The sequence below is a fragment of the Saprolegnia parasitica genome (genome assembly GCF_000151545.1).
Source record: "Saprolegnia parasitica CBS 223.65 unplaced genomic scaffold supercont2.36, whole genome shotgun sequence".
NCBI classification, from domain to species: Eukaryota; Oomycota; class Saprolegniomycetes; order Saprolegniales; family Saprolegniaceae; genus Saprolegnia; species Saprolegnia parasitica.
This window is the reverse complement of record NW_012156430.1, coordinates 66,311-88,766: the sequence shown is the minus strand read 5'-3', so window position 1 is coordinate 88,766 and position 22,456 is coordinate 66,311. Positions and strand designations below refer to the sequence as shown.

At 60.7% G+C, this 22,456-nt stretch overlaps 9 protein-coding genes across 9 annotated transcripts; 5 read left to right on the top strand and 4 right to left on the bottom strand.

Moving 5' to 3' along the window:
• Positions 1-741: 741 nt before the first annotated feature.
• Positions 742-2,933, bottom strand: SPRG_08201 (hypothetical protein; the record flags this gene model as incomplete). The annotated part of the gene is made up of 2 exons (XM_012347446.1): positions 742-1,300; positions 1,534-2,933. 2 exons carry the CDS (start codon positions 2,931-2,933, stop codon positions 742-744), a joined length of 1,959 nt encoding a protein of 652 aa, XP_012202836.1.
• A 1,389-nt stretch (positions 2,934-4,322) lies between these two features.
• SPRG_08200 (hypothetical protein) lies at positions 4,323-6,019 on the top strand (the record flags this gene model as incomplete). The annotated part of the gene is made up of 6 exons (XM_012347445.1): positions 4,323-4,612; positions 4,661-4,898; positions 4,950-5,077; positions 5,123-5,414; positions 5,464-5,593; positions 5,649-6,019. Exons 1-6 carry the CDS (start codon positions 4,350-4,352, stop codon positions 6,017-6,019), a joined length of 1,422 nt encoding a protein of 473 aa, XP_012202835.1. The 5' UTR covers positions 4,323-4,349.
• A 926-nt stretch (positions 6,020-6,945) lies between these two features.
• Positions 6,946-9,608, top strand: SPRG_08199 (hypothetical protein; the record flags this gene model as incomplete). The annotated part of the gene is made up of 4 exons (XM_012347444.1): positions 6,946-7,422; positions 7,470-8,082; positions 8,136-8,483; positions 8,509-9,608. 4 exons carry the CDS (start codon positions 6,946-6,948, stop codon positions 9,606-9,608), a joined length of 2,538 nt encoding a protein of 845 aa, XP_012202834.1.
• Positions 9,609-9,733: 125 nt separating this feature from the next.
• SPRG_08198 (hypothetical protein) lies at positions 9,734-11,603 on the bottom strand. Its single transcript, XM_012347443.1, has 4 exons — positions 11,111-11,603; positions 10,637-11,059; positions 10,475-10,595; positions 9,734-10,406 (listed from the first exon to the last, which is right to left on the bottom strand). The coding sequence occupies exons 1-4, from the start codon at positions 11,552-11,554 to the stop codon at positions 9,805-9,807; spliced, it is 1,590 nt and encodes a 529-aa protein (XP_012202833.1). The 5' UTR covers positions 11,555-11,603; the 3' UTR covers positions 9,734-9,804.
• Positions 11,604-12,396: 793 nt separating this feature from the next.
• On the bottom strand, positions 12,397-14,101 carry SPRG_08197 (hypothetical protein). The gene is made up of 4 exons (XM_012347442.1): positions 13,710-14,101; positions 13,504-13,665; positions 13,024-13,455; positions 12,397-12,973 (listed from the first exon to the last, which is right to left on the bottom strand). Exons 1-4 carry the CDS (start codon positions 14,085-14,087, stop codon positions 12,431-12,433), a joined length of 1,515 nt encoding a protein of 504 aa, XP_012202832.1. The 5' UTR covers positions 14,088-14,101; the 3' UTR covers positions 12,397-12,430.
• Positions 14,102-14,630: 529 nt separating this feature from the next.
• On the top strand, positions 14,631-16,343 carry SPRG_08196 (hypothetical protein; the record flags this gene model as incomplete). Its single annotated transcript, XM_012347441.1, has 6 exons — positions 14,631-15,057; positions 15,104-15,212; positions 15,267-15,404; positions 15,461-15,625; positions 15,673-15,949; positions 15,996-16,343. 6 exons carry the CDS (start codon positions 14,631-14,633, stop codon positions 16,341-16,343), a joined length of 1,464 nt encoding a protein of 487 aa, XP_012202831.1.
• A 441-nt stretch (positions 16,344-16,784) lies between these two features.
• On the top strand, positions 16,785-19,659 carry SPRG_08195 (hypothetical protein; the record flags this gene model as incomplete). Its single annotated transcript, XM_012347440.1, has 14 exons — positions 16,785-16,952; positions 17,007-17,044; positions 17,098-17,162; positions 17,211-17,316; positions 17,362-17,558; positions 17,611-17,672; positions 17,743-17,831; positions 17,880-17,948; positions 18,003-18,252; positions 18,294-18,733; positions 18,798-19,000; positions 19,045-19,290; positions 19,342-19,475; positions 19,525-19,659. 14 exons carry the CDS (start codon positions 16,785-16,787, stop codon positions 19,657-19,659), a joined length of 2,202 nt encoding a protein of 733 aa, XP_012202830.1.
• Positions 19,642-20,463, bottom strand: SPRG_08194 (hypothetical protein). Its single transcript, XM_012347439.1, has 3 exons — positions 20,297-20,463; positions 19,955-20,246; positions 19,642-19,895 (listed from the first exon to the last, which is right to left on the bottom strand). Exons 1-3 carry the CDS (start codon positions 20,439-20,441, stop codon positions 19,727-19,729), a joined length of 606 nt encoding a protein of 201 aa, XP_012202829.1. The 5' UTR covers positions 20,442-20,463; the 3' UTR covers positions 19,642-19,726.
• A 796-nt stretch (positions 20,464-21,259) lies between these two features.
• SPRG_08193 (hypothetical protein) lies at positions 21,260-22,270 on the top strand. The gene has a single exon (XM_012347438.1). It carries the CDS (start codon positions 21,321-21,323, stop codon positions 22,224-22,226), a length of 906 nt encoding a protein of 301 aa, XP_012202828.1. The 5' UTR covers positions 21,260-21,320; the 3' UTR covers positions 22,227-22,270.
• Positions 22,271-22,456: the final 186 nt, after the last annotated feature.

Below are 22,456 nucleotides of genomic sequence, written 5' to 3'. Positions count from 1 at the left end.
CATTCACTCCAAGTCGTCGAGAGCAGCATGTGGCACTTCACGACGAGCTACGATCCTGAATACAATGTGCTGATGGCGCCGCCAACCTCACATGCTGATCGCAACACTAACCTCGGCTGCCTAGCAAACGTGGCTTGTAATCTCTGGCTCACCACGGGTCGCAGTACTCGATGATGGACGACGAACTGTGTGTCGTGAGCAGCCACTTGCTGCTCGAACTCGTCAACGTGCAACTAAACCCAGCAGAAGCGCACCAGAAGCCGCTACCAGCAGAAGCGCGTCTGCCGACCAGTAACGGAAGCCACGGGGCCGTGCGCGTGTCCAGACGACAAGAAGGATATACGCCCTTCAGCTCAAGTTGGTATACCATAGTCAACTCCAGCTAGAAGAAGAAGCATATTAGCTGTAGCTCGCTAGAGCTAACTCTGCTCAATTTACTTTTCAATAGTCCATCAACACCAAGAGCACTGTGTCAGAAAGGCTCCCGTGTCAAGTGATGCGGTCGCAGCGTTGACACCACGCGACGACATACCTCTTGGCTATGAAGCCGAAGCGGGGGACGGCAACGCGCTGACTTGCGACAGCATCTCAATCTATTGGGGATGCCTTCAATGATGGAGACAAACGAAGTCGCAGCGGTCTCAACTCAACCCCGTTGATATTCAATGATGAAAGTGGGCTACATGAAACGCTCGACGCCAAAGCGGGTGCACTCGAGTGCAAAGCGCATGCGGGGACCAATTACTGGTGGTATTTTTCGGGTACCGTCTTGTCCGAGCCGCCAAATGCCGCGGGCAAGTCGACGTACTTGGGCAGGCCGTCGAGCACATTCGTGTTGCCCGAGGTGTAAAAGATGTGCATCGCCGGCGCAAACCCTGGCGCGATCTTGCCGTCCGGGCCGTGGTTGGGGCTCGTGAACGAGTCGTTGTAGATCGCCTTGTGGTTCAAGTGGTGCAAATGCGCATACACTTTGGAAGAGCAAATCTTGCACGAGAAGCGCTCTTCGCGACCGGTCGTGTGGCTCACGAGGTGGTCGTGGCCCTTCGTGACGGAGAGCGCGTCGACATCGAAGCCCGCAAGCGACGCATACGACGCGCTGAGCGCCCGGCGGCACTGCGAGCAGTGGCAGTTGACGACCCACTTTGGCGCTGTCGTCGTCGCCACATGGCACGCGCCGCAGAGGCACGACGCCTTGCAGCCCGTGGACGTGCCAAGACCACGGCATGTCATGCGGTAGATCGGCAGACGAGACGCGCGTGCTGTGCGGATGGCGCGGGCGAGCATCATGTTGGCGCTGTGGCTCGGCGATTTGGATATGAGGACCACCGGAAGATCGCAAAAATCGAAGTCCGGATATGGCGTCCGGATGCCGTTCGGCAACTTCAACGTGGTGTCAATAGGATCTTTTCGCTGGGCATACCGGTACTAGAAGTCGAGTGCACTTGTAAATTGCACACCATTAGCCGACTGAGCTTTATTCATAACAAGGATTATCTATATAGTAGAGAGCAAGACTATTTATTTCGTGGATACGCAGAGTCCTTCACTTTGGCCGCGTCGAGGCTAATGCCCATGTGGGTGTTGAACCCGAGCGGGCACATCTTGGCCTTGATCTCGGTGAGCACTTGGTTGGTGTACTTGGTCATCGTGCACTGCAGCCATACGTTGTGGCGCTTCGTTCGAAGGACTCTCTCGGACAAGCCCAATGTCGGCAGCTTGGACCACTCGGTGGCCGGCGGCACTTGCAGCAGCATACTGTCGCACTCGGTGAGGTCCGTGGGCAGCCGATGCTTGGTGTACCAAAAGCCCGAGTGAATGTCGTCGCCAGCGCCATAGTACATGGCGTAGTGGATCCCGATCGGCGGGTCCTCGGGCAGCACCATCTCGAAGGGGTCCGTGCACGGGTTGGGGGTTGACGGCGGAAGGAAATCCCAGTGCTCAGTCTCGTGGTAGCCGCACGTCGCCGGTCCCAAGTGCTTGAGCAGCGTGTGCTTGATGCCTTGGTTGGCGGCGGCGGCGCCATACGCGTACATTTCGACCATCCAGTCGTCTTGGTACTGCCGGCCTTTGACGGTGAAGGCCACGTAGTCTTCAACGAACCGCGTCCAATCGGAGCGCGTCATAATGTACGGCGTGCCCGCGGGCTCGTAAAACTCGAACGCATCCGCGGACGAGACGTTGGCACACGGACCGTTGCCGCACACGAGTTGCTTCATCGTCGCGTTGCGGTCGTTGAACCAGCGGCCACCGAGAAAGGCCTTCATGTTTTGGGCAAGCGCCACGCCGTCTGCGACCGTATCGGTGATGTCGGACGTGTTGCGCAGCGTCGTGTTTTGGTAGTAGTGGCCCCACTTGACGCCCAAATTGATGCGAAGGGGTTTGAAGAGGACGTAATCGGCGTCAATGAGAGCGATGGAAAAGTTGTCCCGTCGCGCGCCGTGCTGTAATAAGTGGCGCAGACCAAACGGCTTGTTGTACGCGACGTAGTGGTCCTTGCCTTGAAGTGCAAAGTCGGGTGCAAAGTGATGGCGGAAATCATAGTAGAAGGTCGGCAGCGTCGAGATCTGCAGCATTTCATCGGCGCTGCAACCGTGAACTATCTCGGTCAATGGCCCGCGGTGGCCCACGCGCGAGAGCGAAAGCTGCAAGCTTGACGAGAGAAAGTGGCGATTGCGTTGGTTGCAACTCGTTGTAAAGACCAGGTGCACGTGCGTGTGCGCATCGAGCGCCTGTGAGAGCGAGTACGTCTCGGGCACAAGCTGCCGCTGCGTCGCAGCCATGAGCCCGTCGTGTACGATGACAGGCTCGGCGGTAGCCACCAGCGCGTCCGACGCGATAACGGGCTCGGTGGCGAGTGCGACGACGGCTGGCGACGACCGCGCCACGAAGCGGACTTCGAACGAGAAGACCATGAAGGCGAGCGCAAAGGCCATGAGGCCCGCGGTAGCGACGGCTGCGTGGCGTTTCGAAGCGGTCATTTTACTTGTGACCAGTGATGGATCCAGCGGGAACCGTCGTCGCAAGATGCTCCTATCGCATTACACGGCGCTTCCGATTGGGTACGGTACCTTGCCAACAATCCTTCACAAATTCCGTCACACCGATCATTCGCTCGCTGTACAACCAGGTGGTCCATTACATGCAGTGTACTGATGGTAGAATGAAGCGAAGCAGGACGATGCACTCACGGCCGCCCAAGATGGTCAACCATCTTGGGCGGCGGTATTAATACAATACCTGGCGGCGGTGAGGCAATTCTTCATAACTCGTGAAGAATTGGAGAATCTTAAATTGGCATCAATTGAGATCAATTGAGATATCAGGGGAGAGGAGTCTCCGTGTCACAGGCAACCTTGCCAGTCGGGCCTCTCGCAATAATCGCCCGTCACGCAAGCACGACGCAGGTCTCAAGGCAGCGGCTGGCGCGTCGCACCCGTCCTTGTGCACAGGTCGGTCGTCACCATTATATGTCGTCGCGGACCATGCAGACAGCTCGACCACCACCAAAGCCAGGAAAGCCCACTCGAATCCAATAGGGTTGGCTACATCGGGGCGTGATCTACAAGTGTGATGCAGGCATCGCCGTGTTAGCCGTAGAGCAGTCGTCAGCACTCGTTCATCAATGATCGCGCTGTTCGGTGTCACCACCTGTCAAGCGTCGTGTGCTCGTTGGCTTGCACGTGGTACCGAGCAGCCCCTGCGTACCAACCTCGACTGTCGATGGCTCTCGACCGTCCATGTTCCAGCACCCACAAGTCAGTATGGGGTCGGTGGAGATCTGTCGGCTCCATATTGTAGCCACTCGCGCGATGGATAGCACCGTGTCGAAGGACATCTTTCCACGGACCAAATGAGCGCGAATATGTGTCGATAGTTGATGCAGTTGCCAACGCGTCCTCGTCGCGAGCGTCAAGGTACGGTACCGGTTGCATTCTGCAGTCCTTCTTCTGCAGTGATGGACCAGAGGGAGGAAAGCCCAAACCGCCCGGACGCCGTGTCGTAGGCACACGGTGGCAAAGACAAGCCGACCAATGGTCCCACTTTGAGCTCGTCTCGACGGCTCTTCGATGTTGTGTGCGCCACCTGCTATCGCATCGTCAAGAGTCGTGTGTACATGACAATGGACGTCGTTGACTTGGTGGCGCCAAGTAGTGACGGCGCTTCTTGGGGATTGCACGTCTGATCGGCAATCTCAGTTGCGTGACCTGGATTTCTATCGGCATTTTCTATTGTACCAATCCAAGAGCGCAAAACACGTAAAACGGTCACGCGACCGAGATCACGGACGATGCACTGGCGTGAGTAACTTGGTCGAGGGCAACCAAGTGCAATGGCCAGTTTAGCATCGCATGGGATCGTCCAGGTCATCGCGGACGTCGCTTCTAGGTCTCGGAAAGCACGGCCGCCTCCCGTCGCCGAGCTGTCCAGCGTTGACGCCGTCGCAAGTCCGAGCGCTGAAAGAGACTGCCGTCAAGACGTGCACGGAGCTGCTCTCGCTCTCCAAGCTCGCCAAGCGCAACAAGTACGGGATCACGTGGCGCCCGCTGCCGTTTGCGACAGATCCAGGCCTCGCGTTCTTTGTCGGCGAGTCGGCGGCGACCTCGGACGTCCAGTACGTACACCGCCATGCGAGCGTCGGTCATGATGCTCATGGCCGTAGATACATGTGCTGTGCCACGACCGTTCATGCAACGCTGGACGAAGTCGCAGAGCTCCTTAGCGGCGACGAGCAGTCGGCGATGGGCGAGGAAGCATACGCGCAGCTCGAGCAGAATACGGTCGTCTCCAAGAATCTGCGCACGCTCAAGCACGTCGACCGGCTCCAGATATCGCTGCGCTGGTTGGTTTGGGACTCGACGTCGGCGTACGTGCCACGACGCGACTTTGTCGTGCTGCAGGTACCCATGCCCCTTATATCATCAGAAGATGGAACTCAAGAACGCCAGTAGTATCAAAACGACGTCCACTTCCACGGCCGCAACGGCTGGGCACAAAGCATGCACTCGGTGGAGCTCCCAGAGTTTCCAGCGTACCACACGTCGCATAGCCTCGTGCGTGGCAGTCTGTACCGCTCCGGGTAGTCTACTCGTCGCATCTATGATGCTCAAGACGCTTTCTGTAGCTACGTCGTGCTCGAGACGGCAACACCGGGCGTCGTCCAGGTGCTGCACATGGTCCAAGTGCATTTCAAAGGCCTTGTGCCGAGCGAAGACGTCGAGTCGATGCTGCGAGCGCGGGTCGGGAACATCGCCCACCTCAGTGCGTTCTTTGCCAAGCTCACGCTCGTCGCACGCATCGTGAGCAACATGGAGACGTCGCGCGCGAGCAACCTCGAGAAGGTCAAGGTCTGCGCCATGTGCAGCCGCAAATTCAGCTTTGTCCACCGCAAAGTCACGTGCCGGCTCTGCCGCGACGTACGACGACGACGTCGGTATCTCAGATCTGATTTGAACCATGTACTAGATTGTCTGCACTGAGTGTTCGCAGGCCAAGGACATGCAGATTCCAATTGCAGGCCTCAAGCGCGTCGATGTGTGCAACGTCTGCAACCTCCAGAAAGACCGCCGCAGCGACGAGCACCCGTTGCGTCTGGGTAGTTATACCTTCTCGTTGATGCCGCCGTCTCACTTGTGGTCCTTCGGACGTAGCCAATCGCCGGAGCTTCCTGCGCCAAACCGATACGCACCACCGTGGCAGCCACCGGCAGTCGTCGCGCCAGCATGAGACGTCCACGGACGAAGACCTCGACCCGTACATGCAGATCATGCGCGGCAAGCAGCCACAGCGCCTGAGCGTTGACGCTGGCCGAGAGCCGCTCTACTCGTTCCTTGAAGACAGCGGCGCAAGCGGCACCGGGAAGCGGTACGCTGCGATCTCGCCTGTCGTCTCCAACGATTCAGCAGTCGTCGGCCCCGCGTGGGATGTGGCCGCGCCGTCCGAGTCGTCATTTCAGAGCCGGGCTTCCGCTGCAAGTGTGTCGGCCGATGATTTTTGGACCAAGCCCAAGCACACGCTGTAGTAGTCGTTCATGACTACTCCTACTAATCTACTACCCGGTGTCGTCAAGGATGCGCGCTGGAGCAGCCGGATTGGGAGCGCGAATGCCATAGAACGCTACTTCTGCAGTGCCTTGCTGTTCGAACGCGTTGGCTGCGTCACGCCAGTGCTGGACGCAAGTGGATGGTGGTCGGGTGGCCATCACCTTTCTGCGCCAGGACGCTGCCACGTCATTGGCTCAAATAGACATCAAACGATCTTCACGCAACGGGCGCAGGGACAGAGTCACGACGCGGCGACTTGGCAAGCGCCAATGGCCAGCCACGTGCGCCCATCAAGGCGTGCACACAGCGCATCCGCCGCATCGGCTATCTGCGATCTGAGAGGCGTGACCGCAGTGGTTGCGCCGGGACGTGGGATCCTCAACTGTGTGCTAATGCGGCAGCGGACACGACGTGGTGTGAGCAATGGCGGCAACGATCCTGACGCAGCAGCAGCAGCAGGCATGGCGCCGGTGCTGCAGCTTGGGCATCGCCAAGTAGCAGGACGAGCGAGTCGAAGACTCTGGCTGCATCGAGACGAGGCCCCACCTGGCTCTTCTCACGATGTACATTGCATTAAAATACGGTCGGCGCATACAAACGGCAAGTACATACAATACAAAACGCCTTGGTAGGCGGAAGGGATACGCACTCTGCCGTGGGGCCGTATAGAATTCGGTTTTACCGAATTCGGTCGAACGAGCCAAGCGATGAACCTGACTCGAAAACCGGTATTACCTATAAAACGCATTGGGGGGCAGGTTCGTTTCGGACTTCAACGCCCTGCATTAGGTCCAAGTCCGAATTTGGGTAACACGCGTGAGTTATGAGGCGACTTGCGCTTCGGTATAACCCATTGCATCATTTTGGACGGGCGGAGGACGACGACGCTGACGACGACGACCGGATGCAGACCTTCTTCAACGCGCCGCAGCTCACGGACGATGAGATCGAGCGCATGAAGAGACTCGGCCGCGACGTGTGCACCCAGGTGGCGTACGCGGCCCGGCGCGCCGACACGGGCAACGTCGCCGTGCGCTGGCGCAGCCTCGGCGTCGAGAACAAGGTCGAGCTCTTCGCCGGCGACGACCCGCTGCCAGAGCAAGAGAAATTCCTGAGCTACATGTGCGGCGTCACGTCCGTGCATGCGACCATCGACCAGGTTGCGGACCTCTTTAACGCCGACCACATGAGCCAGACACACGGCGTGACGCCATCGGCCGAGTTCACGCGCCAGTTCAACCAGGACCTCGCGAGCTACCAGACGCTTAAGTATTTGCGCCAGCGCACCGAAAAGTACCCGCGCCACTCGGTCAGCATCAAGTGGTTCCTCATGGAGTCGCCGTCCATGGCGGCCAAGCCCCGCGACTACGTCTACCTCGAGGTACACCTATCCTCCTCCTCCCCATCATGCCCATTCCGTTGTTCTAGTCGCAAGAAGACATTATGGATGCCAAGCGCAACAAGCGAGGATGGGTCTGCGCGATGCACTCGATCGACCTCCCGAGCGCGCCGTCCCTCGAGCGCACGCACGACATTGTTCGCGGCAGTTTGTACCGGTCCGGCTTTGTGTTTACAGAAACGGAGACGCCGGGCGTGCTCGAAGCCATCTACCTCCTCCAGATCGACTTTAAGGGATCCCTTCCGATGCACTTGCGCCAATCGATCATGAAGCAGCGCCTCGGCTGCCTCCGCGCGATCGACGACCATTTCCTGCGGCGCGCCAGCGCGCCCGTCCCGCATGCCATGCCGTCGTACCCCGCCAACAGCAGCAACAACAACAGCAACAACGCGCTGCACAAGGGCGGCGTCGCGCTCCTCGGCGACATCCACCTCAAGTCCAAGCACGGTGTCTCGACCTGCGCCTGCTGCGCGGGCGGCTTTGGCTTCCTCAAGAAAAAGCACAACTGCCGCGTGTGTGGCGAGGTCGTCTGCAGCAGCTGCTGCACGCAACAGCGCCCGAGCGTCCCCGTCGAAGGCATCAAGAAGTACCACATTTGCTCGCTCTGTGCCGTCGAGAACCGGCAAGCCAACGGCGCACACGGTACGCTCGCCTATCTCTTGTATACAGCATCGCACTCTTGCGTCATCCAATAGGACGTTCGCGGTCCGGGCACGAGCTGTACAACAATCACAACAACAACAACAGTAACAGCAACAACGGCGTCAACCCAAACGCGCGCAGCGCGCTCTCGTCGTCCAACAACATGAAGTCGCCCAACTCGGGTCCGCCGGGGCCGTTTCCGTCGCGCTTGCAGCAACCCAACTTGCCGCGGGCGACCATGTCCAAGCCAATGCACACGGACGCGTTCCTGGACGACGACCCGTATGCGATGCGCCTGCGCATGCCGGACCACATGGTGCGCAAGCCCAGCTACCGCGAGACTGGGTCCGGGCCGCTCAACCGGCCGTCGGGCTTTGCGCCGCGCTACGAACACGACCCTCGTGCCCGAGTACCAGCAGCATCCAGCGCCGCCACCCAATGGCTTCCATCGGCACTCGACCTACTTTCCGCCGGCGCGCCCCGACTCGCGCGAGTCGTTTGTCAACGAGCGCGAGTCGGTGCTGGACCTGTACGACGAAGTGGGCACGTCCGTGAGCCGATACGTGCCGCCGCCTCCGGCGCGTGTGCCCCGACCAGGCCCGCGGCAGACGCAAGTGCAGTACCTGCCGCGGTCGGGCGAAGCGACGACGATCGACCTCCGCGACCTCAACAACGCCTCGGACGTGCTCGCGCAGCTCAACAACCAGCGCCCTGGCGCGAACGAGTCGACGGTCCGGCTCGAGATCATCCAAGGCGCGGAGGACGGACACCTCAACGATGAGTACGACTACGACGCGTCGTTGGCCCGCCGGCCCCGCGACTACTACCCGCCGTCGGCTTCAGGGCGGTTCCGAGCGCCGCCGCAGGCGCCACCGCGCTGGATCGACCGACCGTCGTCCAACCCGCGTGGGTTCGACCCGATGCAGATGCGCTTCGACAACATCATTGCGAGCACCTCGAATCTCGTCGCGCCGCCGCCACCAGCCAGCGTCCCCGAGCCGACGAGTGGGAATGCGCTCGCGCTGCCGGCGGGGTCCGTCTACAAGGGCAGTCGGTACCGCATCAAGGAAACGCGCTACTATGCGACGAGACCCGACGCGACGCCGGACGAGTACATTGCGGACGAGCGCGACTCGATCGTTGTCGACATGCCGTCGCAGCCGCCATCGAATCCCGCGGCCTCGAACAACAACCGTCTCGGCAACGGGTCGAGCCCGACGGCCGTCGCCGTCTCCAAGTTTCTGGATCAAGACATCGACATGTTTTTGCAGCCCATGGACAAGAAGGCGACGACTCTGCAGCTCGAGAACCAGCCGGCGACGGAGCTCCAGAAGGAAGGGCCGCCCAACTTTGACCATAGCGCAAGCATTGAAGACATGCTCGGGCCGCTGCGGACGAGCAACAACGAAGACGACTCGGTCGCGTACCTCACGGCGCTGCTCATGGAGCGTCTCCGCATGGCCAACGCGAGCGAGCGGGAGCAAATCAAAGAAACGCTTCGCGCCGCGGTGCAAGACCCGCAGTAGTCGCATTACGCTAGACAAGACGTAGACAATATCTGTAGTCGTGTCCTCGAGCGCATGGACCTTCGCGACGCTCTGCGTCTCGACAGAAGAGAAAGACCAGCCAACACGAAAGACCAGCTAATAACAGGAGGCCGACGTTGCTTGCGGTAGGGTTAGGGTTGCGTTGTGCGTAGTAGTAAATAGGACGAGCGTGGAACTACAAGAGGCAGCCGGACACCACGGCGTCGGTCGTGTCGAGTCGGGACCCGCGAAGGGTGTAGAGCTGGACCATGCTTGGTGTGTCCGAGTCGTCGCTCTCGGAGGCGGCGCGCGCGCCCGTCGATGAAATTGTGTCGAGCGGCCGCCACGACGAGTCCGGGTCGTCGTACACACAGCGCGTCGAGTCGTCGGGCTCGGCAACGGGCAGCGACAGGGACGTTCGCTGGAGCTGCGCGCGCTTGATCTCGGAGAGAGAGCAGTCGCTCGCGTGCCGTCCGAGCACAAAACGGGGTGCGACGATCGGCTTGGTGTACACGTCGTTGAGCTCGATGATCGACGAGCGCACGCCGGCGGTGGGCAGCGACGCGCGGGACCGGCGCGGCTCGCAGGGCACTTCTTGATACGACTGCCGCGCGGGCGAGTAGCGCAGCGGGATCATGCCCTTGGCGTCGTCAGCCGTCGAAGACCCGAGGCCCTCGTCGAAGAGACTCAGCGACCGCATCTTGCTGCTCGAGGTCCAAGCGGCCGGGGTCGCCGAGACGCTGACAGCCGCGGCTGGCATGCTGGCGCGAATGGGCTTGGCTTTGGGCAATGCACTTTCTACACCCGTAGCAAAGTTGAAGTTGGCTGTGACATGCGATACTTTAGCGCGGTGATTATTGTCGTACCGAGGAGCGACTGGAGGCGGTGCTGCTCCTTGACGGCGCAGGGCGTGCACACGAGCACCTTGAGAATGCCGACGACGTCGAGCTCGACCTCGCTCCACACGGCGCACTTGCTGCAGATTTGCTACCGATGCATGAGCAAACGACCACGTGTTGCATGATTACCACTTGGCACTTGCGGCACGTCTCCTTCTCGATGCGGAAGCCGCTGAGCGCTTGGTCGCAGACGCGGCAGACGTCCGACTTGCGCCGGACCTCGTCGTCGTCGCCGTCCACGAGCGCAAAGCTCGGGCGCACGAGATGCCTGGGTCGTGCAAAGTACGCAGCGATGCGGCCGAGGCTCGTGGCCCACTGCTTGAGCGTGCTCGTGCAGAGGAGGCGCGGCGCTTTGCCTTTAAAGTCCACTTGCAGCACGAAGACGGCGTCGAGGATCCCCGGTCGCTTGGACGCGCGGAAGACAAAGCCGGACGAGTAAATGCCGCCGCGGACGAGACTGTGGCGGTCCGACAATGGCGGGCACGACGGAAGGTTGACCGAGTGCATGCACGAAACCCACCCTTTCGTCGGCCCTTCGAGCTCGTCTTGGTGCTATGCCATGGACATTTTGAGCGACGGGCATATATGGCGTCGATGTAGTACCTGGACGTAGACAAAGTCGCGGTTCTGCATGAGCGACGACGCACTGCGGATCGACATCCAGTTGATGCTCGTCGCGCGGTAGGGCTGCGCGAGCTCGGGCTTCTCAATGTCGAAGAGCGTGTGGCTGTTGATGACCACCGAGTCGTGGACGTACCGGCGAAAGTCGCCGTGCAGCGGAAGGTACAACATGAGCGGCATGAGCGCCGATAGCGTCGCGTGCACCTGCGTGTGGGCGCACATGTACTGCAGCGGCGCGAGGCGGCTCGGCACCTTGGCCTCGCCCGAGAAGAGCTGGACGTTCTCGGCGGCGCCGGCGCGGGCCCACACGATGGGCGAGTCCTGCGAACGCAGCGCGACGCTGAGGAGCGCGCTCGAGGACCGCTTGGCGACGGCCGTGAGCTCGCGCGTCGCCTCGTTGCTCAAGCCTCCGACGGCGAAGTGCATCTTGACAAGTGGCGGCCTCCGGGCGTGACACGGCGTCGTTACTCTTCGAACCGCGTTCCAACTTCGATCGAACCGAATTCGAGCCAGCGCGTTTGACTTGCGGTTTGTATACGCCAACGGCGTCGTTCGATTGGCGACCTTCTTGCAGGTCACGACGGGATATCTCAATTGTGTCTCCCTCGTCTAAATTGCTTTCCCGCCATGTCGCACCGCCGCCGTCCAGCCATCGTATTGAGCTTACCGGGGTATTGCAGTCTAGTCTCCTCAACGACGACAATGCTACCTCACTTGCGCTAGTCAGGTAGCGAGCGACTGTACAAGTACGCCGAGTATGCAGGATCGAACCGGTGCCCCACCGACACGGACGCCGACACGGAATTGTGCCCAATTACGGTCGTGGCGACGTCACTTGACACGCAGCCAGAGAAGCGCATTGCATGTTGATTGCGCGTGGTTGCGTTGCCGAGCCTATCGCATGGGTGAGAAGAAAGATATGGCCACTTGCAGCGACTGCCCGTGTCGACAGATGTGCCGGGGTCGGTGCATTTGAGACGGTCGTGAAAGCTACCTGATGACACGCCACATTGCCGTAGACTGAGAAGCTCATGGACAGGCAACCAGCAAAGCGAACCTGGTCGAGGCCAGGAAGGCAGCCATGTCTGTTTGGTTGGCGCGCATGGACGACGGCCTGTCCCACGGTGGACCATGCTTTCTCGTCGATGTCAGTCGCAGCCTTGGCGCCCGGTCCGTGTCTTTATCCATGGGTGGACGACGTCACAACGGCGTCGTGACGTTGCTGGCGCGAGTACGCGAGGAGGATGGTGCGAAACAACAACTCTGAGATGCAATACCAGTCGTTGTATTCAAAACCAGTTTTTAGTTGACGGCGGTGGCGTGGTAGACGTGGACGATGGCGAGGCGCGTCTTTTGCTCGTCGAGCGTCTTGGCGCGCTGCAGGCGGCGGAGGGCGAGCGCATACATACCGCTACTCGGTGCGGGAAGATCGTCCAGCGCCGCAATCTCGCTCTGGATCTGCGCAGCCTCGTCGTCCGGATGCCACGTGGCGTCGTCGACGTCAGCGGTCCAGGCGCGCGCAAAGAACCCAGCTGGCTGCACGACGCCAGAGACATGGCCCTCTGACGTCGCCGACGCGATCGACGCGTCACAGTCGGCCACGTCCTCCTCGACCTGGTTCCCAGTCCGAAGGTCGTCGGCTTCGTTTTCAATACAATCGCGCGCAGGCTCGTGCTGCGGACTGCTTGGTGTGTCGTGGACGATCTCGTCTTCTTCGGGCACGTCGACTTCTTCGGGCACTTGGTCGTTCGCAAAGAGCTGGGCTTGCTTGGCCTGGATGAGGCACGACGTGCACCACACTTGGCTAGTCTCGTCGATCTCGCACGAGCACGTCCGGCACACAGCCTATGTTACTTGGGTTGGGAGAGCGTCGCGGGCAGGCGATCTGATGTTACCTGCTGGCAGTGCACGCAGGTCGTCGATGGGTTGTATCCGTTGAACTCGTCGTCGCACGACACGCAGTGGGTCGCGACGGCCTCGGGCTCTTCCTCGGGCACAACCTTTGGCGGCGCGTGGACCATTGGCGGTAACTGCGTCGTGTTCCATTGGCTCTCGAAGTGCTGGCGCACGCCGCTGACGGTGAGCACCCGCGCCTTGAGCCAGAGGTTGGTCGCTGGCTCGGACAACGTGCCCTTAAAGTCCATGTCCATAATGCACACGAGCTCCAGCGTGCCCGGCGTCGACGTCTCGCGCACCACGTAGCCCGACCGGTAGAGACTGCCGCGGACGTAGCCGTCGAGGACCGGGCAGCTCGGCAGGTGCACCGAGTGCATGCTGCAGACCCACCCGCGGCGCTGGAGCTTCTCGTCAAAGATCGTGTCTTGGCACTACGCGCATGCGTCTTGAATCGGGACGCATTGGCCATGCAGTAGTACCTCGAGGTAGACAAAGTCGCGGTCTTCCATATTGGCGGCGCTCGACCCGAGTCGCATCCACTTGAGCGAGATGGCGTGGCGCGGGTTGGCGCTCGTCCGCTTGCGGATCTTGTGCAGCGTCCGCGTGTTGAGAATGTCACGCTCGAACGCGTTGAAGCGTGTCTAGTGACGACGTCCATTGCTGGCCATGGAGCGCCGTCGCGTACCTGTGGCTCGCTGTCCTTGACGCGCTGGAGCGACGACTTGGAGTGGAAGAGCTGGACGACTTCGTCGATGGAAGCCATGATGTACGTCACGCCGCACATGTACTTGCGCGCCTTGGAGCGGACGCGCTCGTCCGGGATCGCGCCAAAGTAGAGGTCCACGCCGTCTTTGCAGCCCAGCGGCTCCCAGCGGATGGCCGCACCGGCGTCCATGCGCGATGCGCTGGCCACGCGGGCGCACGTCTTGCGCGCGATCTGCTTGAGGTAGTCGAGGTCCTCGGGCGAGAGGTTCTGCGCAAACGACGTCGTCTTCTCGCGGTCGTCCATGGTGCCAGATTCGAGATTGCCCTTTCCTAAACCGGCCGGCATTCCTAGAAACATGATACGTATACTTGGTATTTGTATTGAGAATAGAAATTCGGCATAAAATACCATTGTTGTGGGATTGACGAGCGGTATCCGGATACGGGAGGACGCGATTTCCGGATTGCGGACGGTTGCGACAACCGACAGCGCCTCGAGGCAACTCGCCGCCGCGGAAACGAGCACTTGGCGCCCCTCAAGATGGTGCAGAGAGCGGCAAGACGTGCTCGATTGGACAAATGCAGTGTGAAGAAGACCCAACGGGTCTCGGCGCGGCTTCGATTCCAGTGGTATCTTGGGAGCCAGACCATCTGAGGTCCAGTGACCGCTAATTCCACTCGGTACCGCAACGACGTTTCTACCTTCTCTCGCACTCAAGAGCAATCTGGACCTCTGCTTCCCGCGAGGTAACATCTCTTTGCTGATAGCATCTCATTGCAATCGTTGCTATTGCCAACGTCACTTGAGCGCCACCTCGTGCCGTCGATGACGTGGCGCACCGAGACGCGCGTATTATCTTTCACAGGTTTTCGGTGGTTGCGATCTCGCGAGTGTGCGGACATGCGGCGATCGGTCGGCGCGCTGCTTGTGGCTCTTCACGTATGGGTCTGCTGCATGCTGTACGTCTTCTACTCCATGTACATGACCCCAGAGAGCATGCCCTCTGCGCCAGCGCTGCGGCCGGTCTGGGCCATCGACGACTTTGAGTGCATCGGGTGGCAGTCCTCGGGCTCATGCGGCGACGAGCGCGACCAGCGCAACGCCTGTACCGAGGACTTGAAGCTTCCGGCGATGGGCGCCTGCCTTGTCGGCAACAGGTCGTCGAGCGCTGCGCTGACCGCCATGCGCTCGACGTGCACGTCCACGAAGCACTACGTCCAGTACTCGTGCCGGGACGCGCGCGCCTTTATGGACTTTGGCCCGCTCTCGGAGCGCTACGTGCATACGCCGACCGCGTCAATCTTTACGCAGCCGTGGTACGCTCTAGGTACGTCAGCGCTATGGTTTTGGCGACGCCATTTAACACAAAACAGAGGGCGAGAGGGGCATCGTCATGGTCATCCACCACGCGTCGCTCGTCAGTGCATTTGCCAACATTCGCTCGCTGCGCGCCTTGGGCTGCACCTTGCCGATCGAGCTGTGGTGCGTATTTGATGTCCTCTTCGCCTTCAGCTGCATCCATGATTTGCGTCTTAGGTATCGCGACGACGAGACGGCGCCGACCGACCCGATCCTAACGCACCTCCTCGCACACGACCCGCTTCTGTCGCTCCGCCGCATTCAAGATCCGCGCGCGACAGGCTTTTATACCAAGCCCTATGCTCTCTTTTACAGGTCCTTCTGCTTGTCTGGCCACTCGACTTTTGCGGCACGAAATACTTTCTTCCTAGTGCGTTTCAGCATGTGTTGCTGCTGGACACGGACAACTTTGCGGTCGCCGACCCAACGTACCTCTTTGAGCTACCAGCGTATAAGGTCCACGGCACGGTCTTTTGGCCCGACTTTTGGCAGCCGACCAATACGATTTTCAACGTGCACAACGAAAGCCTCCTCTGGTACTCGACCAGAATCGCAACGGGATAACATCGACAGTACTACGTAGGGAGCTTTTGGACCTCCCGCCCGTTGAGATGTTTGAACAAGAGAGCGGCCAAGTGCTCGTGGACCGGCGGCGGCACGAGCGGGCGCTGCACATGCTCATGTTTTACGCCATCGAGCGCCCGCCGCTGCTGGAGCGCCTGCGCCTCGTCTGGGGGGACAAGGACCTCTACCGCCTCGCATGGCTCAAGACCACGAGCAGCTTTCGCATGGTGGCACGGCCGCCAGGGGCGCTCGGCGTGCACCACCCGCAGTACCCTCGCTTCTGCGGCCTCAGCATGGTAGTCCAAACCACGATATGACGTGGCGGCACCACCATCGCTGTAGGTGCAGTACGACGACTCTGGTCGCGAAGTGTTTTTTCACCGCAACACGCGCAAGCTGTCGCGGGACCCCGTGGCCAATGCGCGGTATCAGTGGACACACCTCCAGGCCTTTCGGCCCACGGGGCGACCGACGAGAGACTACCGACCCGCGTCGTGGGATGGCACCGAGCAGTACGGCGAGAGCGCGTGCTTTGGTGTCGAGCTCTACATGCACGCCAAGCTCGAGGATGGATCGCCCGCCTACGACGTCGTCGCGATCAAAGGCACATCGTTTGCACATGTCGAGGCGACGCTGCTCGGCTATGCGCGCATCGCGCTGGAGCTCGCTGCACCAGCGACACATGCATAGAGCGTCCTTGGCGCTGTCTTGGGCTCCACGCTGCGTGCACGTTGCAGTACAGTGACGTGGCAGCACGCCATGCCAGTTTGCACTTGCGTCCTGTGGTTGTACTTTGAAATACCAGGCTAAAACAGAGCGTGTTGCGCTTCCTTCTCGCAGTGCTGGCACCATGGCGCACGCATCTCGAGAGATACGAGTGTCACCTGTTGCTGATCGCACCTTGCCACTCAAAGGACCAGACAGGAGCGGCCACGATAGGCTTCAACGTCAATTCTGGCCTGCGGTGCGTGGCACCAAGGGCCAATAAGCATATTTGATCCTTGGAGGCACTAGGAGGCACCAAGGACAAGCGTACGAGTCGCCGAGTCGTCAAGAATCGCTACAACTACGATGCGTCTTGGAGGGATGATGGTACGAACGCTGCAGTCTATCTTTAGTCGCTTCGGGAGCATGCTCTTGCGGCCGCTGGAGGCCGAGGTTCACCACGCGCGGCGGCTCGTGGCGTCCATGCGATGCGTCGTTGTCGTCTCCGAGTTCTTTCATCTGCTCGGCCCGGCGCTCACGGCGCACGCACTGCACTTTGACCTCTCGGCCGTCGTTCGCACCTCGCCCCGCGCGGTCTCTTGCCGGTGCGCCTGCCTCCGTCTGCGGCGGCTCAGTCTCTTGCTGTAGCCGCTTCCGGTCCAAGATGGCGACGCGCATCCAACGGCGTTGGCGCGGGTTCTTGCAACCTCATCCATGTTGTCCTACGATGCGCTCGTAGGTTTGTGCGCCGCCGCCGCTTCTTTCGCGTGCTGTACGCCCACAAGCGCCACAACGCCAAACGAGGTTTTCAACAAACTCACGCCACGGCTGCGCCAACGACGCTAAGGCTAGGTATGGCCAAGTTTGAACGCGCGGCGAGAACGCTCCAGCGCGTCTACCGCGGGTATCACTGTCGACAGCGCCTTTCGCAGCGGCCCAAAGACGTTCTGCGCGGCTCGTAACGCGGCTCTCACATGCTCTCTACGCTGACGAATTTGCAAAGGAACATCTACGGGGGCGACGAGCGACTCGTGTACCGACCTCCGGACCGCGTTGACACCCGTCTTCAGCGGCTCCGGGCGCGCCGGGAAGCGTACCACTTAACGTGGCACGACCTTCTCGCGTTGCAAGCCAAGCACAACGTGGTGCTCGCGGCCCATGTGGCGCTGCAGGAGCAACTGCAGCTCGCCAACGGCAACGGTACAGAATACTTGTGTTTGTCTCTTGACGACCGCGCGGGCGGTACTCATAGACGTCGCAACGTCCCTCATTGATGGATTTCCGTCAACGTATGCGCCGACGATTGTCGCCCACGTACGTACAGTAGTAGACGTCCCGCACCACTGATTTCTTAGTTTTGGGTCGGCGGCTTCCGACGCTGCAGCGCGACGTCGACGCAGCACGCGTCGCGCTCCTGTACGAGCGCCTCGTGCAGCCGCTCGTGCACGCCGCCGTCACCCTCGTCTCGGCTCGGTACGCCACGCGTGTCTTCTGGCACGTGCCATACGCTGGCATGCGCAGGCTCCGCATGCGGCCCGTTCGGTCGGCCTTTCTCGTCCGCCGGTCCATTCATCGCGCTCGTGAACGCCGGTACATGCAGTGCCCCTTGTCAACATGGTCGTATCGATCTGGATTGTGTTGTAGGCGTGCCACGTCACATGCCGCGTGTCTCTTGCGGCTCACGACCACGATGCAGCGACGGCACTTGGAGGACGCGAATTCGGCGGCCACGAAGCTCGCGAGCTGGTGGCGCATGCTACAAGCGATTCCGGTGCGCCTGCGACTCCGGCGCGCCCACGCATTGAAGCAGCTCGGCGTTGTCACGTGGATGCTCCTGCGCGCGAAGCGCATTGCCCGCGCCGCACGCTACGCTGTGCATCAACGCCACGTCGAGGTACGATGCCATCGCCTTGACGAGGCTGACGAGACCATCAGAGGCACGTGCGGCAACGCGTGTGGCGCCGATGGCTCGGGTCCGTCTTTGGCAGCTGGCGACGCTTTGTGCACATGGTCCAAAACGAGCGCCTGGCCCGACGACGTCTCTACGATGACGGGCTGCAGAAGGGACTGCACCGCGCCGCCGCAACGATCCAACGCGTGACGCGCCGGTACTTGGTCGACGCACGCCGTTGCTACATGGAGCACGTTCGGAGTGACCTCCACCCCTTCGTCGCGCGCTACGAGACGCAGTGGCAGGACGACGGGACGGTGCCATCGGCGCTCGTGCTGTCGACGTTTGCAGCAGACATGGCAGCGCGCTGTGAGCCCACCAACGACGAGACGTGGGCATCGTGGGCCATCGAGTACCGCTTGCCGTGGACGCGCCTTGATCCGCTGTCGACGTGGCTGCCAGACACGACGCGTCGCTGCTTTGGGTCGGTATTCCTCCTGTGCTCGGTGGATTTTTATCAAGTAGTAAATCTGATTGTGGCTGTCCAGAGCCAGCGCGGCGACGCGGGTCGAGCGCTGGCCGTGGCGCGGGCTCTTCCTCGCCTTTCTCGAGCGCGTGAGTGCGTGGTATCGGCACGAGAGCAGCCGGCCAGCGCAGCGACGAGCGATCGAGGGTCGCGTCGAAGCGGCATGTACGATGCTATCGTACGCCGCCTACCTCGCAGCGTCGCGCCGACTGCCGTCTCGGCACGGTAGAACGCCATCATCATGTCTGGCGGCAAGACCATTCGCATAGATGCCCGCGCGCTTCAGGTCGAGTGGGCCACCGCCCTGGCCGCGCGACGGCGCCTCGTGGCCTCGCCGGCAACGACCGACACGCGCACGCTCGCGTCGTACTGCACGTTTCATCGCGCCATGGGCGAGACGCTCTGCGACCACTGCTGGGCCATGCTTGAGGTCGAGCGCGACGCCACTGCGTGCGCCACCTGCGGCCATGCCTTCTTGGCGCGCCCGACAGAGTCCTCGATGGCCAGCGCCGATGGTACGACACAAATAGTGCTTGGCGATGAACCTTGTTGGCCTGGAATCGTAGCGGTCGAGCCCATCGACTTGCTCGTCTTGCACGCCTTCTTCCATGCGATGGCTCCCGTCGGTCACGCCAACCGTCTGCGCCCCGTTCCATCCGTGTGGAAGGCTGCCACGGCGCACGCGCTGCCGTGGATCGAGGTACGGCGACGACGGCATGTGGCTCGTCGCTTCGTGCTGCTGTCGGTAGACGCTGTACGGGCATGGCCTGCGCACACTGCACGACGTAGTGCACCGCCCGCAGCAGCTCGGACTCGTCGGGCTCCCAAGAGGTGTGCATGCCATTTTGCTGCATTTCGTAGAGGAACTCGGGCGACGCATGTGAATCACTCGTATATTACTGCACGTCGTCGTCGTTGGAGGAGTTGCCAAGTGACGCGGACAGGAGCTGCTTACTTGCGCAGCTTGAGCAAGAGGCTCTTGTTGCTCTTGATCTTCTTCTGAAGCTGCAACATGCCGTACAACAAGGCCTCGGCCGTGGGCGGGCAGCCCGGCACGTAAATGTCGACGGGGATGATACGGTCGACACCACGCACCACCGAGTACGAGTAGTGGTAGTAGCTATTTAGGGCGTCGCATGAGCATATCGTGTGCACGCAGGCGGGATGCAAGCCACGTACCCGCCACCGTTGGCGCAACTGCCCATGGACACGACGTAGCGGGGTTCCGGCATCTGATCGTAGACGCGGCGGAAGGCGGGCGCCATCTTATTTGTCAAGGTGCCGGCCACAATCATCACATCCGACTGACGGGGACTGGCACGGAAGACCATACCCATGCGCTCGAAATCGTAGCGCGAGCCAGCCGTGTGCATCATTTCAACGGCGCAGCAAGCAAGACCGAAGGTCATGGGCCACATCGAGCCACGGCGCGCCCAGTTGACGAGGTCGTCAACCTTGCTCACGACATACTCTACAGCAGCATGGCCTCAGATGCAGACCTATTGACCTCGACGCACGTACCAACGCTGTTCTTGGCGTTGTTGGGGGCCATGAGGTCCGAGACGCTGGCGCGCGGCGAGAGCTCCGCGTTCGTGGCGAAGGGCGCAGCAGCCGACGAGGAGCGAGCCGCGAGCGCCGACGTGCGACCCAAGGAGCGAGCGAGCATGGCGACGAAGGGAAGATGGAAAACAGGCGCCTTGGCAACCGTCCAATGGAGGGCCCAGCTCGCAAGTTCGCGCACTTGAAATTCGCTCACGATGCAATACGAAGTCCACGGCGTTTCGATCTGAAATAGTGTGATTTACCCATCACGGGCGTCAGTCTGCATGACCCGAGAGCGCGCCCGACCTCGTGCACATGGTCTTGGTGCAATAATATCGTTGTCCCTACGCATATTGCAGGTCCACGATGGATCTCTGTCCTCGCCACGAAGTTAAACCATAGTCGCGGTACGATCATGATTACGCCATCACACAACGAGAATGAAATAGTGTGTGGGCAGGGCCCATGGAAGGTTTGGGCCAGGCGGAGAGCCTGATTGACGCGTCGTCGGGCGCATTTACCTGTACTTCTACCTCTGGACTCGTGCAGATGCTTTGGGTCGTGGCATGCATGCGGCTACGACAATGGCGCGTCTTTTGCGCGCGCTTGCCCTTGTCGTCAATGGCAAGGCGAACTTGACACGCGCGCGGCTGCATGCAACGAGGGGTAGGGAATCGCCGAAGGTTTGGTCGCGGGGCCTTGGTCCGAAATCAAGCCTAAGATCAGGCGCCTACAACTCGGACAAGTCCGAATTGGCGGCCGCGGCCAGTCTATCTCGTTGCATACAAAATGCAAGATGTTTGGATCAGCTGCGGTGGGCTGTAATCATGCGCGTATGCTGGCCTTTTATATCGCGTTGCATTTAAATGGCTTGTTTCTTTCGAATATATAGGGTTTTGTATGGCAACGGCGCTGCGGCAAATAAAAGAACGAGTAGAAAAGGTGCACCAGCCTGTTCTGCAAGCTTGCGTAGGTTTCGACTTGCGCAAGACGAGAGACGACGATGCTCAAGCGCACGCTGCCGACGTCGACGCCGGCCGAGTACCCGAGCAAGATCCAGATCTTGTACCCGCGTCCGGACCAGAGCGGGCCGCGGGAGGCCACCGACGAGGCCAAGCCGTTCGGCGCGTACTACTCGCCACACCTGCCACCGAGCCTGCCACCGCATCGACCGCACAGCGGGTACGGCGAGTGGCCCAAGTCGCAGTGGGAGCCATCGATGGAGCACAGCGAAAGCGGCAAGCCGATGCTGTACCCGCGCGGCCACGACGACCAAAGCGCCACGCAACACACCACCACGCCGCAACAGCAACAGCAGCAGCACCACCATCATCAGCAGCATCATCATCATCATCCGCAGCATCATCATCATCCGCATCTGCAACACGCCAATGGACCCGCGATGAAGCGGTCGTGGCGTGAAATGGAAGAGCATTTTGTGTGGCAGCGCGAGACCAAGCGCCGCGAAGACGAGTTTGACGATGCACCGATCCTCGCGGCATCGACGCCGCCCCACGAGATGGCGCCCGAGCCCGTGTCGTCACCGACGTCGTCCGAGGTGCTCGAGAAGGACGACGAGAAGCTCTTGAACAAGGCGTCGGCAGGAAAGAAGCGCAACCGCATGAAGGATGAGATTGACACGCTGCGAAAAGAGATCTTTGCCATGACCAAGCAGATCGACACGATGAAGGCGCACCACGGGAAGCACGCGCCGCGCGGCAAGGTGCTCTGGGCCGACATTGCCAAGCAGCAGGAGGCCGAGCTCGGTCGCGTCGTGCTCGAGAACCAGCAGCTCCGCCAAACGCTCGAGGAGCATCTGAGCATTGCGCAAGACTACCTCGACTCGATTTTGCCCAAGCAGCCGCCCACCAAAGACGTCTCGGCGCTCCCCGTCATTATGTGTCTTTAGAAGATCCTAGCATCTCCCCGTACCAATAAATTCTCGTTCGCTCGTTCTTGTCCAAGTTCCTGAACGAGCCGGATCAGACGGGACGAGGTGACCATTACCTTCGCTCGGATGATACTCGCGAGGCTGCTTTGCAGTGCACGAGACCGTTCCGATGGCATCTGCGACGTCGCTCCCAGAGCTGCCCAAGACTCCGACTGTAGTATTCTTGAAGTTGAAGTTCATCGGCTGCG

Coding starts and splice junctions, on each gene's coding strand:
- SPRG_08194 (XM_012347439.1), bottom strand. CDS start 20,441: ATGCTCGCTCGCTCCTTGGGTCGCACGTCGGCGCTCGCGGCTCGCTCC. Junction 20,247..20,296: donor CAACGCCAAGAACAGCGTTG/GTACGTGCGTCG, acceptor ATGCTGCTGTAG/AGTATGTCGTGAGCAAGGTT. Junction 19,896..19,954: donor AGTTGCGCCAACGGTGGCGG/GTACGTGGCTTG, acceptor CGCCCTAAATAG/CTACTACCACTACTCGTACT.
- SPRG_08198 (XM_012347443.1), bottom strand. CDS start 11,554: ATGCACTTCGCCGTCGGAGGCTTGAGCAACGAGGCGACGCGCGAGCTC. Junction 11,060..11,110: donor GCGACTTTGTCTACGTCCAG/GTACTACATCGA, acceptor TCCATGGCATAG/CACCAAGACGAGCTCGAAGG. Junction 10,596..10,636: donor CGTGCCGCAAGTGCCAAGTG/GTAATCATGCAA, acceptor ATGCATCGGTAG/CAAATCTGCAGCAAGTGCGC.
- SPRG_08197 (XM_012347442.1), bottom strand. CDS start 14,087: ATGTTTCTAGGAATGCCGGCCGGTTTAGGAAAGGGCAATCTCGAATCT. Junction 13,666..13,709: donor TCAAGGACAGCGAGCCACAG/GTACGCGACGGC, acceptor CGTCGTCACTAG/ACACGCTTCAACGCGTTCGA. Junction 12,974..13,023: donor CCTGCGTGCACTGCCAGCAG/GTAACATCAGAT, acceptor CAAGTAACATAG/GCTGTGTGCCGGACGTGCTC.
- SPRG_08193 (XM_012347438.1), top strand. CDS start 21,321: ATGCTCAAGCGCACGCTGCCGACGTCGACGCCGGCCGAGTACCCGAGC.